Source organism: Podarcis pityusensis (assembly GCF_964106645.2).
Source record: "Podarcis pityusensis genome assembly, chromosome: 3".
Lineage (NCBI taxonomy): Eukaryota > Metazoa > Chordata > Lepidosauria > Squamata > Lacertidae > Podarcis > Podarcis pityusensis.
In genome coordinates, this window is record NC_138026.1 from 83,175,559 (window position 1) to 83,193,112 (window position 17,554).

Sequence of the window (17,554 nt, forward strand, 5' to 3'; positions counted from 1 at the left end):
ATGATACAGGAAATTTACTCTCTACCCAAATTTTGGTATTAGGATCATGATGCTTGGTTTGTGACTGTTTGGTTTCCCCAGCTCACAAAATAATAAAAAAAAGATTGTAAAGGAATCAGTTTAAGCCAATTTCACTTATCGTTGGTACTTCTGTCTTTGACAAGCTGATCAGCAAATCAAGCTTACCTTGATAAAGAAGAAAAAGAACAAAACAGGCCATTAAAGGGAGGGAGGATAATGCAGAATGTTCAGGCTGCAGCACTGGAATAAGAAAGATTAACACCCAAGACAGGTGAAATGTTGTTTTTCATCATTCTTATTGTGAGAATGCACTTAAGAAATAGGTCAAGTTTAAGGATACAATCCACAGAAGGTTACCTCTGTTCAATTCACTCTTAAGCATATGTATCTGTCTCAGAATTGTGTTCTGTATATTTAATGTGCATAATCCAGAGCGGGGCACTAAAAGGTTATTTTAAGCAATATGACTTTTCTAAATGGATTTGCACCTTTCAGTTTTTCTACGGAATTCAGGTGGCTAAAGCATTATCTGAAGGCAGCAGCACTCAGGGGAAAAGAATGTTCTCAGTCATCAAACTATTACAACCTAGTGCCATGTAACTGTGTACTGCAGCCCTGGGATCACCTATTAAGCTGTTCTGCAAGGTCAGCCTGCTCCTTCAACACCACCTGCTGACAGATAAATATTGCTCTTCAGGTGGGAGTAAGTGTGGCATCTCCCTTGCAAACATATGGAGAAGCTGGAATCAAACATATAGATGAACTGTGAAGTGGGAGAGCAAGGAGAGAGCTAACAGGCATATAGGGAAAAGTAACAAAGATAAGGAGAGGAGAGGTTTGTGAATCTGCCAGAGAGAAGGAGGGAGGGAAGGAAGGAGAAGCTTGGCGGAATGCAGAAAAGGAAAAGGAGAAGCAGCAAGATTAGAAAAACTAGCTGGAAAGGAAAAAGAGTGAGGGAGACTGACATGAGATTAGTCAGGAAGAATCAAAAAGACAAGATAAAGGGATTTGTGCATTTCTTACAGTGCTGCTGCTATTGGATTGCATATCAACTATGTCTTTGAACTATGTCTAACCTTCCCTTGTTTTGGCTTTTTTATTTTATTTTTAAAAGATAGATTTTTTACTTTCTCAGAAAAAGAGTTTTCATACAACAGGTCTTGTTTTCTTCACCCACTTTCTACCAGGAGATGCAAGTTCAGTTTTCTCAGCTTTGCATCCCCTGTGAGTAGATGCTGCTGGAAATTCTCATTACCCTGGTTCTTGTGCGCATTGCCTGCTCAGTGAGAGAGACAGAATTCCCCTTTATAATGCCAGGGATGTTACACCTTGACATGTAATAGTAGAAGCTAGTAAACAGCATTCCTGAAACAAGTCATCTAGAAATTAAGTATATTCCTGGGAGACCTTCTGTTCTGCCTACTTTAGTACCATTTTCTGATTATAAAATTGTTATTGGACCCAGGAAATGGAGTGAGAGCATTTGAGGTCTGAAGCTAAGCAGGGGTTTGGGAGAGGGGCTGGGGAGGGGAGGCTTAACCCTTCCCAGCTTCACCTGCCCCCCAAAAAACAACAACAACCTCTTCCTGCAATTAGCCTTGGGGGAAAATCTGTTGACTTTTTTCAAGCTTTGCTGTTGCAGAGGGCAGGGAAAAGTGATCTTCCTTGAGATTGCAGCTAGGAAGGGAGGGTTAACTCTGCCCTCTATCTCTATTTTCCAGAAGATCACACACACACACACACACACACACACACACCACAAAAAGCATAAATCAATCAATCAATCAATCAATCAATCAATCCCAGGTGCTTGCAAATGTGCCCACAGGCCCCAAAAGGTTGTTGAAATCTTCTAGGTATTTAGAGAATCTAAAGAAAGCTTTAAAATCTGCCACATAGTCACAAAGCTTCTAAACTACATGGAGACTCTGGGGGGAAACTAACAATGAATTGGGTATTGGAAATAACAGAAAACATCACGTGGGCACAATCAAAAAGATAGAAACTCCATAGAATTCTAATGGTAAGACAGTAAAATACAATATAAATAAAAAAGCAGTAAAAATACAATTAAAAATCGCAGATCATCAAGCATAGTGCATTCCAGTTTCTACAACAGGCAGAAAAATCACTATGGTCCACAAAGATCCTTAACCATTTACAGATGACCAATGTGAAAAATGGTTTAGGAACCACTGCTCCAGCATGTCTTAATAACCGAGAACCATGTTTGTAGGCCCATAGTAATAGAGCCAGTTTTTGGGGTAAGAGAATATAGAGAAGTCATCAGGACTTACATCTTTTGTCCCCTGTGCCAACACATTATAATACAAAAGAAACATTTTCCAGTAGCGGTGCTTGCTGTTTTCATTTTGCTATAGAAAACTGGAAGAACTACAAGCAAGCATTTCATCTTTGTGCTGTAGCCAAGGTTATGAGATGTGTGATTCAGCTATTAAATCAAAGCAAACTCCCGGTGGCAATTTTTCAAGGAGCCACATAGTGTGAAAGAAGCATCAAACTCTGAATATAAAATGAATACTTCCAGCTTTCAAAACATGGTAGAATATTGTGACGGAAAGATCTTGCTAAATTATCCTGACCCATTTTCCTGTAAGAGCTTGCTCCCTTGAGAGTGTTACCAGAAATTTCTTCATTTAGGTTAGGTGTGTCTGTGTTTAAATGTTAGCAACGTGCCCTATACAGCCTCTCTTTTTCTATGAAGCAGCATAGCATGCAACCTAAACTGTAACCATAATAAAGATTTTCCTGGTATTTGCCTTAGTTTCCTTTGTTGGTTTTGTCCAGGAGTAGATCCAGTTGGGTGCCAAAAAGCAAATAGCCACCAACACTCTGTTTCTCCCTCCTTTATCTTTTTTTTTCATATTGCCCAAATGTAATGCTGGTTGGCAGGGACATTATTAGCATTATATATTTTTTAAACAGTTAATGCGTTTTTAAGTAACACAATTCTGTACCTTCTGATTACTTATTCTGCCCTTATCTCATCGTATTCCATACTGCTATGGTATCTTCAGTAATCTTCTCAGTACTCAAGCATGCCAGCTAATTCTCTCCACCACCACATGGAATCCTCCATGGTGCTTTGCAAAGGCAGGAATCTACCTGGGATAGTTGGTAGAGCAGGAAACTCTTAATCTCAGGGTGGTGGATTTGAACCAAACATTGGGCAAAAAGATTCATGCATTGCAGGGGATTTGACTAGATGATCCTCATGGTCCCTTCCAACTCTACAATTCTATGATCCTATACTGACCATTCCAATTAACATTTCCCAGGAGTCAAAACCACTTTGCTTCACTTTGTATTCTGCAGCCCAGGAAACACCTGTAACCATTCTATCCCTTTAAAGTTCTAGTTTAGCTCTACGACCCAGTAATTTGCTTGACATTTGAATGCCACAGTATGCTTCTTTGTTTTAATATTTGATCAAAGGTGAAATAATGTAAAATGCTGGTATGAATCATTCTCAGTTGTGTTATTTTGTGTAATTTATGTGCAATTATAGCTCCAATCAAATAGTGATTCCCCACCCTACAAAGTGCCAGCCTCAAATATTGATGACACTGAGATCAGCAGGTAATAAACTTAATAGTCTTCCTCTGTTGACTTAAGAAAGGCTAGAGAAAGACTGAAGTAGAGAGAGACTGAAGAGGCTAGCTTCTGGCAAAATAAAAAGGAAACTGCCATTGTTTGTGATTTTCTGTCCCTAGCATCTCAGAGGTGGAAAGCTACACTTTCAAATGTAAGTTCTGATTACAAAACTAGTTTTAGGAGATGTGGCTGTATATGGTCATCTCCCCCACCCACATTTCCACCTCCCCTTTGTCAGAGAGAAGTGATGAGGACAAGAGTGGTATCACACACTATTTCATACCTAAAATTGAACTGGTGTTGCACTCTACGAAGGGTTTTCACCGTAGAAAGCATTGTCTCTTCAATGTTTTGTATGTTTCAAGGCCCACATGAATCTCTCGGTGCATCGACAGAGATGTGAGCTTAACTCAGTTTTCCTGCCAAAAAGTACCCAAAGCAAATACTAACACCATAAAATGATATAGAACCCTAGCGGCATTAACATATTCAAAATGTCTGATATAGCAACTTACTAAAATTGAAAAGGAGAGTAGGCTCTTCACAAGAAAAGTGATTCCATAAATGCAGCACTCTATCACAAAGAGAGCAAGTAATTTCACATCATGCACACACAAAAAATGAGACAGATATTTGTTGTGTATCCTAATTATAAAACTATATCAATAATTAACTGTATCAAGAAATCCATATGAATGCGGGGAGGCGTGTGAAGGTGGAAGTTGTCTTGCAATTTTGTGTTCCATAGATTTATAAATGAACTCCTAGCATTAAATAAATATATTTGGTTCCCTTTCTTCCTTATTTCGTTTGATATTCACATTTAGTTAGAAATGCTATATCACAAGTCTGTTTTTCTATCGCATTAGTCATACCCTGGATCCCGAACGCCTTGGTACTCAGTCGTTTTGGCTCCCGAACACTGCAAACCCAGAAGTGAGTGTTCTGGTTTGCGAACGTTCTTTGGAACCCAAATGTCCAACAGGGCTTCCAATTGGCTACAGGAGCTTTCTGCAGCCAATCAGAAGCTGCGCTTTGGTTTCCAAATGTTTTGGAAGTTGAACAGACTTCTGGAACAGATTCTATTTGACTTCCAAGGTACGACTGTACAATACATCAACAGACTTCAAAGATTTCCTGTTGCTAGCAATGGCTTGCCTGGCTGCTTCACGCTTAGGCTTAGCCAAGAGAAAGGCATTCTCTGTTATCGCAAAATAGGGTTCCTTAAAAGATGGCAAGCGCAACAGAACCCCCTTTGCAGATCTTTATTAGTGGGACGGTGAATTCATGTGGATTAGGTGTGCTTGACTTGGCTTGTTCTGAAGAAAGAAAATAAAAAATAGCATATGGAAGCAAGTCTTGGTACATAGCAATTGTGTGGTCTCTCCAACTAGCCCCAGGTGAGAACCAAACAGCCACCTTTTGGGTCACCTCACAAAGCAAAGATCTCTCATTGGTGTTTGTTGGAGAATAAAGCCAATTCTTTCAACTCTTCCATTAAGACTTAAGTGCTTAGGTTTTTTTGCTTTAAAAAAGGGTAAGTAAACATTTGGATGGGGGGTGGGCTTTCCTAACACTTGTTTTTGCTGTGGCTCATTTGCTTCTGCTTAGGTTTGGGCAATTGCTTTTTATTTTCTCCGTTTTGCAGAATCCATGTCTTCTTGCTTTTTTCCACATTGGGGAACCAATACAGAATAAAACTGGCATCTTAATCTTTGTATATATTTGAGCAATTTATTGCATTCCTTAGATGCATAATGGCTTAAAATATTAAAATACAAGTGTTTTCCTGCTTTCATGTGCATTTAGTCATTGTGACCTAGCAAAATATGGGTCACATCCATCAGTCTAGACAGATTTTTTTTTTAAAGGTAAAAAATTATCTTTTAAACACGTGTTACTTATATGTCTGTCATACTTGAAAGGCAGTAACAGCGAAAAACATCTGTGCTACAGCTGCAGAATACAGTTGCCGGGGAGGAAGACTGAAAAACTAATACTGAGAAACTAGCATATTACCAATCAGACCTATTTTTTTAGAGTGACTTTGGCTTTACGTATTAACATAAAGCCAAACTAAGGTTGTTTTCTAATTTCACTCTTCTGTCTTTACAGGTGCTACAGTATCTCAGCAAAGCACACAAATGTGAAATGCAGTCCAAGGACTGGGACAAAGATATTTTCTCTTTTAAGAACGTAGTAAAAGGAGCTTTAGAGCTTGCACATGGTATGTCCTGTATGAATTTTTTGGCAGAAATCATTATTGGTGGGTTACTTTAAAAGGTTCATTTGGCTGTAACATGCCACACTTGCTAACACTTAAAAACAAAAACCCAGAAAAACAGAGCTGCCTTAGTTCTAAAGTAGGGAAAAGGATGTTCAGGAGAGATTGTGTTAAATGACCAAGTCACTTTCCGTTTCCAGAGATCAATGTGACGTCTCAACAGGACCACCAGTCATACATGCAGAAAATTCCCTCAGAAATCCATCTGGATCCGCAAGGATCCGAGGCAGATCATTTTAATCAGTCCCTCACTGTACAGAAGCTCTTTCAAACACACAAGCGGGACTGGTGTGAGTGTGCCTGCCAAGGGCACAGCAAAGTAGAGCCCTGCTTGGCACTGGGAGACAGGGCAGTGCAGGCTCCGTTCACGCTCTGCCCCTGGAGTGGCATTCATGTGGCCGAAAAGCAGGGTATAAATCCCTTAAATCAGTATGTCGCTGACATTCAGCACTTGTATCAGCCAATATTTTCATTCCAATTCATTTGTCCAAAATGGACAAGTTATAGGGCAACTTTAGATAAGCCCAAGGTTAGCACTAAGTACAACAAATTATTTGGGGGCAAACCCTCAAAGGGAGGAATCGTTCCCCTCACCACCAAAAAAAAAAAGTCAATGAGGGCCCAGTGTCCATGGAATACTATAACTGTGAGGCTGGAGAAAAACACAGAGATATTATAATGACACACATTCAGTTATGGGCAGTCTCCCCTCCCCCCACACCATTTTGCTTCAAGATCTCACTTACTCATTTATGAAATTCAGAAGTGTGTCGCCACAACAGAGCCCTCTGCATGCAAGGAGGAGAAGATATCAGAAGTACAGAAAAGCTTTAGGGAAAATTCCTAAGAGGAAGAACTAACTGGGGTTGAAGAGGTGGAGTGGAATGAAGTAGCGGGAAAGAGGGTGGGATTTCAGCAGCACTCCACGCAGCAATATTTTGTTACGGTATTTTATTCTCGTTTTACAGAAACAATGCTGTGTTGTTTCAGTGATTCGTGTTGCAGTTCAGAATACCTGCCCCCCTTACCATTTGTATGGATGCTCCTTTTAATGAGCTTCCTCGCGAAGAGAACTGGCTGAAAGCTTTAGTAGTAATTTATGTCTGCCGTGTTATCACAGTAATCACCAGACTTTTGTTTTGCCTTTTTAAAATTCATCTTGCAGTGGCGATGAGATGCAGCAAAACTAAGTCTAATCACCAAGAGGCACTGCAAATTCTCTCTTCGGCTCGACTCAACTTACGTAGCTTGGCAGCCAGAGCAAAGGTGAGACTGAGATGGGCATCCTTAAAATAGTCTTTTAACAGAGAGGCGGGGTCAGCAAAGGGCTCCCTGTCTCATGGCTTATGTTCTCAAGTACTGCTACAGGCACTTTACTTTTAACTCTTCCATTCTAACCAGAAAAATACTGTAATGGAAAGGAGGAGATATTCTTCGTATGTTTAATCTGTGAAAACTTTACTGGACTAATTTCCTAGAAATATCCGACAGTTGTCTCTGTGCAAGGAACAGGGCACAGACTACTTTTGTAGAAAGTGTGTATGTGTTTGTTTGTTTGTTTGGTTGGTTGGTTGGTTGGTTGGTTGGTTTTGTGTGTGTGTGTGTGTGTGTGTGAGAGAGAGAGAGAGAGAGAGAGAGAGAGAGAGAGAGAGAGAGATGGGGAAACTGGCATTGCTCCCTCAGGACATCTGTAAGCATGACTTTCCCTGATTTGAAAAGCTGTAATCGGTATACAGAAGGAAGGTAGCTCAACAATGTTCTTCCGACAAAGCCAGGAGAGCAGATGACACCCATTTGTCTGGCTGTACAGATTCTCACACAATCGTCCATAATCCCCAGAGAGCTCTGTAGCTTCAGCGAGGCTTGTTTTGGACTTCAGCTCAATGAATGCCAAATAAGAGAGAGAAAGCTGAGCCAGACACCATCCTTCCTCCCCAGCTTCTTCACATTGGGTAGCCAGAAACAACTTTTTTTTAAAAAAAAAAAAAAGCATGATGGACAGCTGTCACAAAGGATCCTTTGTGAAAGCTTCCATCTCTCTGGAAAAAGTCTTCTGGCTCTGCTGCACCTGCCAAAAATTGGGCTGTGAGCTGGCAATTGCATGGAGTAACACTGTCTCCCCAAAGAGGACAGGAGGGCAACTTTATTACATTTCTTTATTGTGTTTTGCCATGAATGAATGAAAATTGCCCATTCAATAGAACCCACCCATTGTGACGTTTAATACTGCAATGTGTACATATCAGCCAACAGGTGCAAGTGACCTGAAGTGTCATGGTGTAGCACTAAGGAAATTGAATCACTAAGACTTGGAGCAGGGTCTAGTTTTTCCTGCAAAAACTACCCCTCCTCACCCAGTCAATCAAAAGAGAAGGTGGTGATTGAGAGGGTCTGATCTTCAGAACCTGCTCCAAAACTAGAATGGGTTTTTAGTTTATGAGGAAATGATTCACTTCAACGCATGTTCAGTAGTATCCCAGGCCCCAAATGAGACTGCAGCCTAAATAGGGTTAGGTCACTCCTGCTGCTTTTACAAGTAATCAAAGGTGGAGGAAAGCCTAATGTTCACTGTTTGGCCAGTTGGGTTTATAGGTGCAGATGGGTACCAGTGACACATAAGTAGGTCTAAGCATTGACTTTGTGGAATTCCTGCAAAATTGGATTGTATCCTTGCACAAATCAGTAATTCTAGGTCTTGTCCAAAAAGGATGAAGTGGACAGGGCTGTCATTAATTTGTCCACAGGGTGACACTGGTGTGTTTTAACAATGTTGCAGTACTTTTTTTTTTTAATCTGCATTTAGGATGATTTTATTGTCTTTGGTTAAGAAGAAACTTTCTGTTACAAATCTTTTTTTTTCTTCTGCAGCAACTTTTTGCAGACACAGTGAGTGGAGAAGTTTCCAGTGACCTAGCTGAAGAAGTGGCAGCTATGGAGAACTTGATAGTGGAATTGCAGGAACTTAGCAACCAGCTAAGAAATCAGACCTGAGAAAAAGAAGATCCAGTTTCCTGGAAGGAAGGAAGGGCAAAGTTGGCAAACTTCATTGGCTACAGTTTGCGCTAATGAGCTTGCAGTAAATCAGACACCCCAAGCCACTCTCTAATAAATATTTTTCCATATAACGTAGCTTCTAATTGCAGCCAGCATTGCTAGGACTGTAAAGTGTTTTTAAGGTCAGGCCTGTTCATTGTCATTTTCGGTGTTTGTGTGATTTCTGTTGGCCTGGGTTTTATAGAACAAAACTAACTGGTTTTTATTTAGAAGGCCCTTTTATTTAGGATTAGTTCTGCTCGAGTGCACCACGTAATTGGCTTCTGTCCACTGATGTGCACATTGCAGATAGGAGAGATTAAGTCCTGTTGATGTTAGAAGGGAAAAGGGATGGGGGCACTTTGCTCTTGTTTCTAATTGAGATTGGGGGAAGGTCAGAAAGATTGAGAAAACCAAGCAAAAAACGAAATGGCTCTCTTCTGTGGAATTTAAAACAAGTGTAATTGTGAAGGATGTGTCAGTTGTGTTATCCTTTGGTTTTGTGGTTTTCAAAGCTTAAGCATTTGCAGAAAATGGGCAGCACTTCCCAATAAAGCTATACAACAAAGGCAGCACAAACAATAGCTTGCATCCTAATCCCCACCATTTCCTTTTCTTTCTGGGAAATGGTGTGTTGTTTTTCTGGTTTTCTAACAGCCTTTGAGGTTCAAATGTAATCCATAGTCCCACTTTCCTAAGTTTGACCAAAAGCAGCTACTGGACTTGATCTGGAAATGGGTTCCAGCTTTCCTTCCTCATTAACCTAAATATGGGTGCCTACAAGAGCCACCTTTTCTAAACCCAACCAAGGCTATTTATCCTGTCTCTAGCATTGACAAGTCAGGTGCCCCTGCCAAGCCTTTTAACTATCCCTCTTGTTTATCACCAGGATGATAGTATAACATATATTGCCTTTTAAAGTGGAGGTGTCAGTCTTAGAGTCATGATTTAATTGCCATTAGCCTATACTCTATGAATTTATCAAATCCTTTGTGAAAGTTTCTAGAGTCAGTTTGTTTGAAGGATCTGGTTCTCACAATCATATCCTTACTTCATAAACTAGGATATGCATGAGGATGTGTGTGTGTGTGTTGATGCACATAGCTCCCAATGGTGTCTTGAGAGAATACAACATTCAGAGAGCAAAACACAAAAATATTCTGTTCTTTCTTTTCCTCTCCTCCCCCATCAAATCAAGTCAGCTGACTCTTACATTTTACTTTTTGCCATAAACATTTTTACAGGACACTTTCCCTTCTCCACATCCTCCCCCACCATTGTTCCCTCTGCTTGCTGCTCAAATGCCAAAGTCATCCTGGAAAAGTTAGTAGAATTGGGAGAGAAAAGAGGGAAAGAGACACTTCCCACTTCCTTCCTCACCCCTATGTACGTTTCAAGGCTGAGATAGCTCGCTTCCCACTTTCGAAAAGGGCGCAGTTGTAGAATACAGAGCCTTTGAAGATGCTGCCACATTGGGGACGGAGTAGCCTTTGAGTGAACACATAGTTGCCTAACTCAAGAACTACCCACTTGGCCTGGCATAGTCTCTGCAAGGCCTCAATCATTTCACTGAAACACCATGGATTGAGCCTGGGACCATTTGCATGCAAAGCACAACCTCCACCACTAAGTTTTTGTCTTTCCGCTTTTGCTTTTCACGTTCACACTTAATGTTTTTAGGTGGAAATGCAGTACATTTTGTCTACATCCCAAAAAAACCCCAAGTGTGTGAGGACGCCTGGATTGTGAGCCACGTTTGGAATTTGGAAAGCCTTTTTTCCTTTTCCTGTTGCACTATTTCCACGTCCCAGAGGAGCCATGAGAGGGCATCCTGTTGTTTCCTTTTCTGCTTACAGATGAAGTGGGAGGGGATATTCACACTACAGAAGTCGGCTGTAGAGCGTCCAGCTGCAGTATAGCAGCAGATGACCTTTCTCGTGCAACAGTTCTATAATAAGGCCTGGGCTGCAAGCATCCTTGGAATGGTGCTTTCTCTAGGAATGATAATTAACGTTCACGGATGGTGAAGTCACTCCAAGGAGAGTTCAGTGAGTCCTCTTGTCATCAGTTTGTGCATCCCTCCCACTCCCGTCATAACTTGGTGTAAAAAGTTGCAGGATTCAGAAAAAAGAAAAAATCAACAATGTTGTTAAAAACTTTCTAGGCTGAGTCTTTTTGTACTTAAAGGGCTGTGCTGAGAAGGCTGAAAAGGGGGACCAACTCCAGTAGTATACCTCACTTCAGCGACTAATGTATGGTTTCTGATCCACTTCTTCCCCTTTCTGTTCCCAGTTTCATAAAGAACTCAACCTCATAAGTTCAACAGCTCCTATAAAGGGTCCCAAGTGGAAATAATGTAGATGCAGGGACTGGGGATGGTGGAAGGACATAGACCTAGGGTCAGCGCACACAACCTTCCCAAGGGGATAAGACATGTATATGAACATAGAAGTTTGCCTTGTAGTGAATCTCACCATGGTCTGTCTAGTTCAGTATTGCCTACACTGACTGACAATAGCGCTTCAGTGTTGCAATCTGGTTTATATCCTATGCCCTTTTAAAATGTGTTGGGGGGGGCTATTTTGTAGTTATTGTTGTTTTTATTATGTATTTTGTGGTTTTATATCTTGTTTCTATTCTGTGAACCACCCTGAGACCCCCAGGTATAGAGCAGTATATAAATTCAATAAATCATCATCAATGCTACATGGGGATTCCCAGGACTGAACCTGGCATTTACTTCCTGGAAACATCTGCTATACCACTGAACAACACTTTCTGCCAGTTTCTTGCATCTTTCTATCTGTAAAACCAAGCAGCATTAACATTTAGTTCTAAGATTTTTATTATTCAGATTTCTTTATACTCACCATCCAGAAAATGGTATATTGTTTGAAGAGGAGAAGTAAAAATGTGATAATTGTAAATTCTAGGCATTTGGATCATTTCCCTACAAAAGAATTGATATTATCAAGATTTAATAGTTTCATCAGGGTATCTTCCAAACATTTTAAATAAAACCACCTTTTTCAAAGTTTTGGTTTCCAATATATGTGGTTCTGTGATACTGGGAAATTAACAAATCTCTGCTTTGCTGAGTAATTATAAATATCAGTGATATTTCTGTCTTCAATTGCCAGGATCCGAATAGTGTTAAAGGAACAAATGAGAGAACAAAAAATAGGGATTAGTGGCACACACTTTGGATTCTTAGTACTTAAATAAACTGGAGTGTGTCTAGGAAAAAATTAAACTGGGGACAGGCCTAACTAATCTGGAATTCTTGTCAGTAAGATTACTCAGATTGCCTGCTGCCTGTTCCAAAGATCATTTTTAAATGCCTATGGTGACTGGAAAATATTATTTTAAAATACTGTGCTTGTGTGTTTGTAACAAAGGAAGGGCTAGTACAAAGAGGATACACTTAAACTTTTAAAGCAGTAAATCTGTTTATCCATTAGGTATAGCGTTTGGATGCTATCGTCCTGTTACAAGAGCATAGCACAACATTTAATTTATTAGGAATACTTATGTCTTTCTGACCCACTTTTCTAGTAAGGTTATCTGCATGGTTTGTAATGCGAGTGATTGTATCTTGGTAAAATGTTCATAAGGTCCTTGAAACATACTTTGGGTTTTGGCCCATCTTTTGAGAACCTGTATCATGGCATTTATACCTTTTGTTGAATGATTCGCCAGTAACACCTATCACAAAACCTGCAGTTAATGTGCCAAGGTATATGTTAAATATCAGCTACTGCAAAAGCTTTGTTATCAGTCCTAAATCCTTAGGGACCATTTCCCCACCCTTCTTGGCTTAGAAGGCTACTTTTGCCATAACTACTAAGACTTTTGATGCTTTATTTTCTGATAAGGCAGGAGTGAGGGGAACACATGGCCCTCTAGGTGTTGCTAGGTCATAACTCTGGCCATTCATTCCATGCCTCTGTTTTAAGGCAATTAAATGTATTGGGCATACAGATAATTTAATGTGTGATAGGACTCAAGTGATACATATGGATGAATTCATACAACACTATCCATGTACAGTCCTTGCCCAAAGTTCTCACAATCTGAAGTTTGAAAGTGAGCAAGAAAGGTTCAGGATGGGGAGTCAGCAAGGGAACAGGAATGTATGAGAGCAAATGCAGTTGCGTGTACTTTTTGTGGCTGGACATTAAGACAGAGCAGGGGATTGTGAGGGCTTCATGGAACAGTAGGTTTTGAGGAGAGCTGTGAAGGAAAACAGGTGACAGTGGCACTACACAGGTGTTCTCAAACCTGGAATTCCATCCTGGGAGTGGTAAAGAATAATACAGGCTGTCAGGGCTGCCTCAAGTCTCAGCTCACAAAAGACCAACGCCTTTCTTTTCTTATATACAAAGGTGTTTATTGCAGTTCATTGTTTGCTTCAAATCCGAGGCGCGCAGCCCTACGTCTGCTAGGCTTAGACCGCTGAAGTCCCTTCTGAATCTGTCCCTGCCCTGCACCAGTTTAAGAGGCTTGCACTGCTCCACCTCTTTCTCTCTTTTTTTTCCTTTTCCGCAGGGTCTTTCTGCCCGCTGGGGTTTCGCCCCTCCTGGATTCCTCCGACGCGGAATCAGACTGCTCTTGCCCCCTCCTGCGGGCTTTGGGACCTGGCCCCTCCTCCGGGCTCCCTGTACTTCCACGCGCCTCTACATTTGAACTTGGCGCGCGCCCCCAACCTCTAACTTTCCTTTTGACAGCTACGCTACTCCCTTCACTACTCCCCTCCCCTTCCGGGAGGGTGGCTTGCTCCGACCTCCCTCCTTTCTCTACTGCCGGAGCCGCCTCCCCTGATACACTGGAACCTCCACCCCCTTCGCTGCACTCTGGCGGGGAGGCTGGTCCTGACGCCCAGCTGCCACTTTGGGATCCCCCGCTGGCCCCCTGCTCCTGACAAGTCCCCCCTGGGGCTCCCCAGGCCTTGACCACCGGCGCCCCCTTCTGGGAATCCTCTGATTCGCTGGAAAGACTCATGGAATCTCTAGAGTCATTGTCATCCTCTTCCTCGCTGTCCTGGGATTCATCCCCATCGCTCTCCATCTCCTGCCTACCCTGTGCCTCTGTCCCTGAACCCCTGACACAGGCCAAGCAGGAGGAAATGAGTGTGCTTGCTATTTACCAAGTGGTAGGTAACATTCCACAGGGCACATCCAAATACTTGGTAAGCCCAGTGGCTGTAACATCCTGCCAATTGGTGAAAACTGCCACTCCTCTATTTCACAAATTCTGCAAATGTGGATATGTGGTAAATTTTCTCTGTGATTACCTATAATTTGGCACACAGATAGTTCAACAATGTGTAAAACCTAAAAGGACATCTGTCACAAATGGAAAAATAATGAACTCATAACGGTCCAAGCAACAGTGCTGTGCGACACAGGAAGGTTTTTCTTAAATGTTTAGAAGTGCTTATAAATAGATAGGTTTCAATCAACAAGAAGCTCATTCAGGCATGCACTCAAATATAGTAGCAGCATTCATTAGACAAACATTTCTGCTAATCCCTCGGCTATGCTAATAAAAGAGTGATCCTTCTAGACTGCGGATAGTTCAACTCCTATTATTTAAGCCTAATAACAATTGTATTAAGTTTGAGCAAGGGGTTCCGTTCAGCTTAAACTAACTTGAGATCTCATTAAAATGGTTGTGGAATAGACATTTCTCTAGTTGAGAATAATTAAAATGCATGTGAGATTAATGTGGATTTTTTAAAAGCAGTAGAACTTTTTCTCCCCAATACCTAGTTATTCAGAATATGCTATTTGACCCCAAAAAATGTTGTAGTAAATAAATTGTATTTGTAGCAACATAATTACCATTGCCACTGGCTCCAGGCAGGACTTGGTGTCATACTTAGCACAAAGCCCCTGGTGAGTGCAGCATAACCACATAATACCAATCCTGAAAGAACTTCATTTCTGGGCTGAAATTAAGGTGCAGGTGTTGATCTACAAAACCCTAAGCAACTTGAGAATTAGGTAGCTAATGAAACACCCAAGCCTGTTATCAGCCTGTCTGTGTCCTTAGTTCATAGGAGAGAACGCCATCTCATTCTACTGTCAGAGGAAATACATTAAGTGGTAACACAAGAGGGCCTTCTTCATGGTGATAACCCAACTCTTGAATGCCATCATCCCAAAGTCAACTTTATTTACATTCCAGCACCAGGCTAAGCCCCACCTACTTACCCAAACATTTTGAATGGTTATTCAGTCATGACTGGATTTACTGCAGAATATCTGTTCTTGCTGCTCATTGTTTTGGGATCCCCCTCTTTTATGGTTTATTATTTTAATATTACTATTAGAAATTTAACTAAGTAGCCAAATGTCAAATCTCCCCACAAACAGGTAGGGGTCACTCACATTACGTGTTTCTTCCACCCTTGCCAGCAGCAGCCAATTATCTGGGGATGGCAGGTTATGAGGGTGGGGGCATTGAAGCTGCAGATGGGCATCTGAATATAAATGATCTTGCACATTTCAAAGGCGAGTGGGGAAAACTTGCCACAAGATGCTGGCTTCCATGGCAGTCCCCTGTTGAGTATAATATGTGGATCTGCTCCAGTACAATTAATGTGGCTTAGAGCTGCCTTTGAAGTTGATAACCTTCAGATGTTTGGGACTACAGCTCCCATCAGCCCCAGTCAGCATGGACAACAGGCAGACAGGATGGAAGTTGTAGTCCAAAGCATCTGGAAGACACCAGGTTAGGAAAGGCTAGACCACTGGAGACTCGCACAGAGATAAATGAATCCTGTGGAGTACTTGCATTATTACACGTATACACATAAGATTGCTCTCTGGCCTAGTTCTAAATATGGATATTATCTCTGACTTGCATCCATGTTTGTTTGTTTTTAAAGAAACTTGATTAAGAAATTGAATAATTTCTCATGAAAACTGCTTTGTATAAATGTCTCTTTAAGCTTGCTCTCGTATTTAAAAAAGACCCTTTGTGGTTTTTTAGTTTCTTGTTACCTGTATGCAATTTTCCTTGCCTGCATCATCGCAAAAGATTTTCCTCGTGGCTGCTATCAGCCTCCCCTTCCCCCCCTTCTTCCTGCCTTACTGTAAACTCTAGTGACCTGCAAGTCTTAGTCATCTACACCAGGCATATCCAACTCCCAAGAGACTGTGATCTACTCCCAGTATAAAAACACTGGGAGTGATCTACCAATTGTCATTGGGGAAGGAGGAGCTTTTTTTAGGAGAGAAGTGCCCAGAGTTGTTGAGCTTTTTGAGGGAGGACTGCACCGAATTTTTTAACTTTCCCCCCATAACTTTTTGTACATGATAAGGATCCTGTGATCTACTACTACTGGTTGGACATCCCTGATCTACACCATCCCTTGGCCCAAAACAAATGCAATGATCTCTGCAAAAGAATAGCAGCCAAGTTTTCTGACAGCCAGTACAGTATTAATGGTGCTAAAGTGCTTGCTTATATAAAAGGGAGTTGGAATATTTAGAGGCATCACAACTAAAACAAACAATTTAATATCATTAGCAGGGGAAATCAGGGAATTAACCCTAGGATGGCTGGCATTTTCCAGATCTGCTCAAATACTATGTTTTTTCAGCCTTAATGACAGGGATGCACCCAAATGTGTTTCCTTTTGCTGCTTCACTGTTTTTGGAGGGCTGCCTGCTTTTGACACTCCCTTACTTTCTACTCAGGTCAGTCTGACTTACCTCTCCACACATATTTTTCACTTTATTTTCCAAAGTTGGCAGCTTTGTCTGCGATGGAAGGCAGCAGCTGGAGGAGCGGGAGGGGTGGTTCTTCTTCTTCTTTTACTTGGCTTGGATTTTGCTTTTATTGCCCATCCCACAAATGAATCCACTTCAGTGGTCAGAAATCTCTGTAGGACAAAAAAATGTAATTATTAAAGCTGGCCAAAACAAAATTCATAGAAAGGAAAAAGAACAAAATCAGCAAAACCTGTGGTAAACAAAAGCTGCCGTTTGTAAACTCTTTGCAATCACTGGCTGAGCTACTGCCATGTTGCAGAAGCCTGGGAAGGAAATGTGAACGGTATTCTCATGTTTTGCACCTGGACACACCGTGTGAGAATATATGTGATCCAAGTAAATGCAAATATAGGAATAGTAGGCACAGTTTTGTTAGAACTTCTTACTATATTAATTAGAGGATCGGGGCTTTTGAATGACAAGGCAGTGAAAATGACAGCGTGAATGACTTGGACAATAAGGCTTTTTATGTTCCAATTACTGTAACATGAAAAAACCTGCAGAGATGCTACATTACAGCAATTTTGAAACATCAGAAAATACAACGCAAACTAGTGTATAGTATGAATCCAGAAGTCCTGTGTTCATATCTTGCCTCTCAGGCATCTACAGGCAACATGTGTTTTTCCCTTTCACAGGCAATAAGATGATAATACTGGTCTACAATACAGGATAGAGTAAGTACCTATTAAAGCACTTAATGAACTCCTTTGCTAGTTTTGTGCAACAATACTACCTGCTCCTTTGGCTCGTGGATATTCAGATCAATGCGCATTTACAGTTTTTACCAGGAACACTTCTGTGAAACCGATATATAAAC

General features: G+C 41.2%; 1 protein-coding gene and 1 long non-coding RNA gene across 2 annotated transcripts in view; one reads left to right on the top strand and one right to left on the bottom strand.

The window, feature by feature from the left end:
* Positions 1-9,045, top strand: part of TTC27 (tetratricopeptide repeat domain 27) — an 81,087-nt gene extending 72,042 nt beyond the window's left edge. Inside the window, exons 18-20 of the mRNA XM_080997691.1 lie at positions 5,752-5,863; positions 7,086-7,186; positions 8,789-9,045. Of these exons, the coding sequence (XP_080853817.1) occupies positions 5,752-5,863; positions 7,086-7,186; positions 8,789-8,911 (336 nt within the window). The 3' untranslated portion in view covers positions 8,912-9,045. The remainder of the gene's footprint in view (positions 1-5,751; positions 5,864-7,085; positions 7,187-8,788) is intronic.
* A 2,495-nt stretch (positions 9,046-11,540) lies between these two features.
* LOC308472700 lies at positions 11,541-14,717 on the bottom strand. Its single transcript, XR_013983642.1, has 2 exons — positions 14,060-14,717; positions 11,541-13,282 (listed from the first exon to the last, which is right to left on the bottom strand). It is a non-coding gene; the product is annotated as an uncharacterized lncRNA (long non-coding RNA).
* Positions 14,718-17,554: the final 2,837 nt, after the last annotated feature.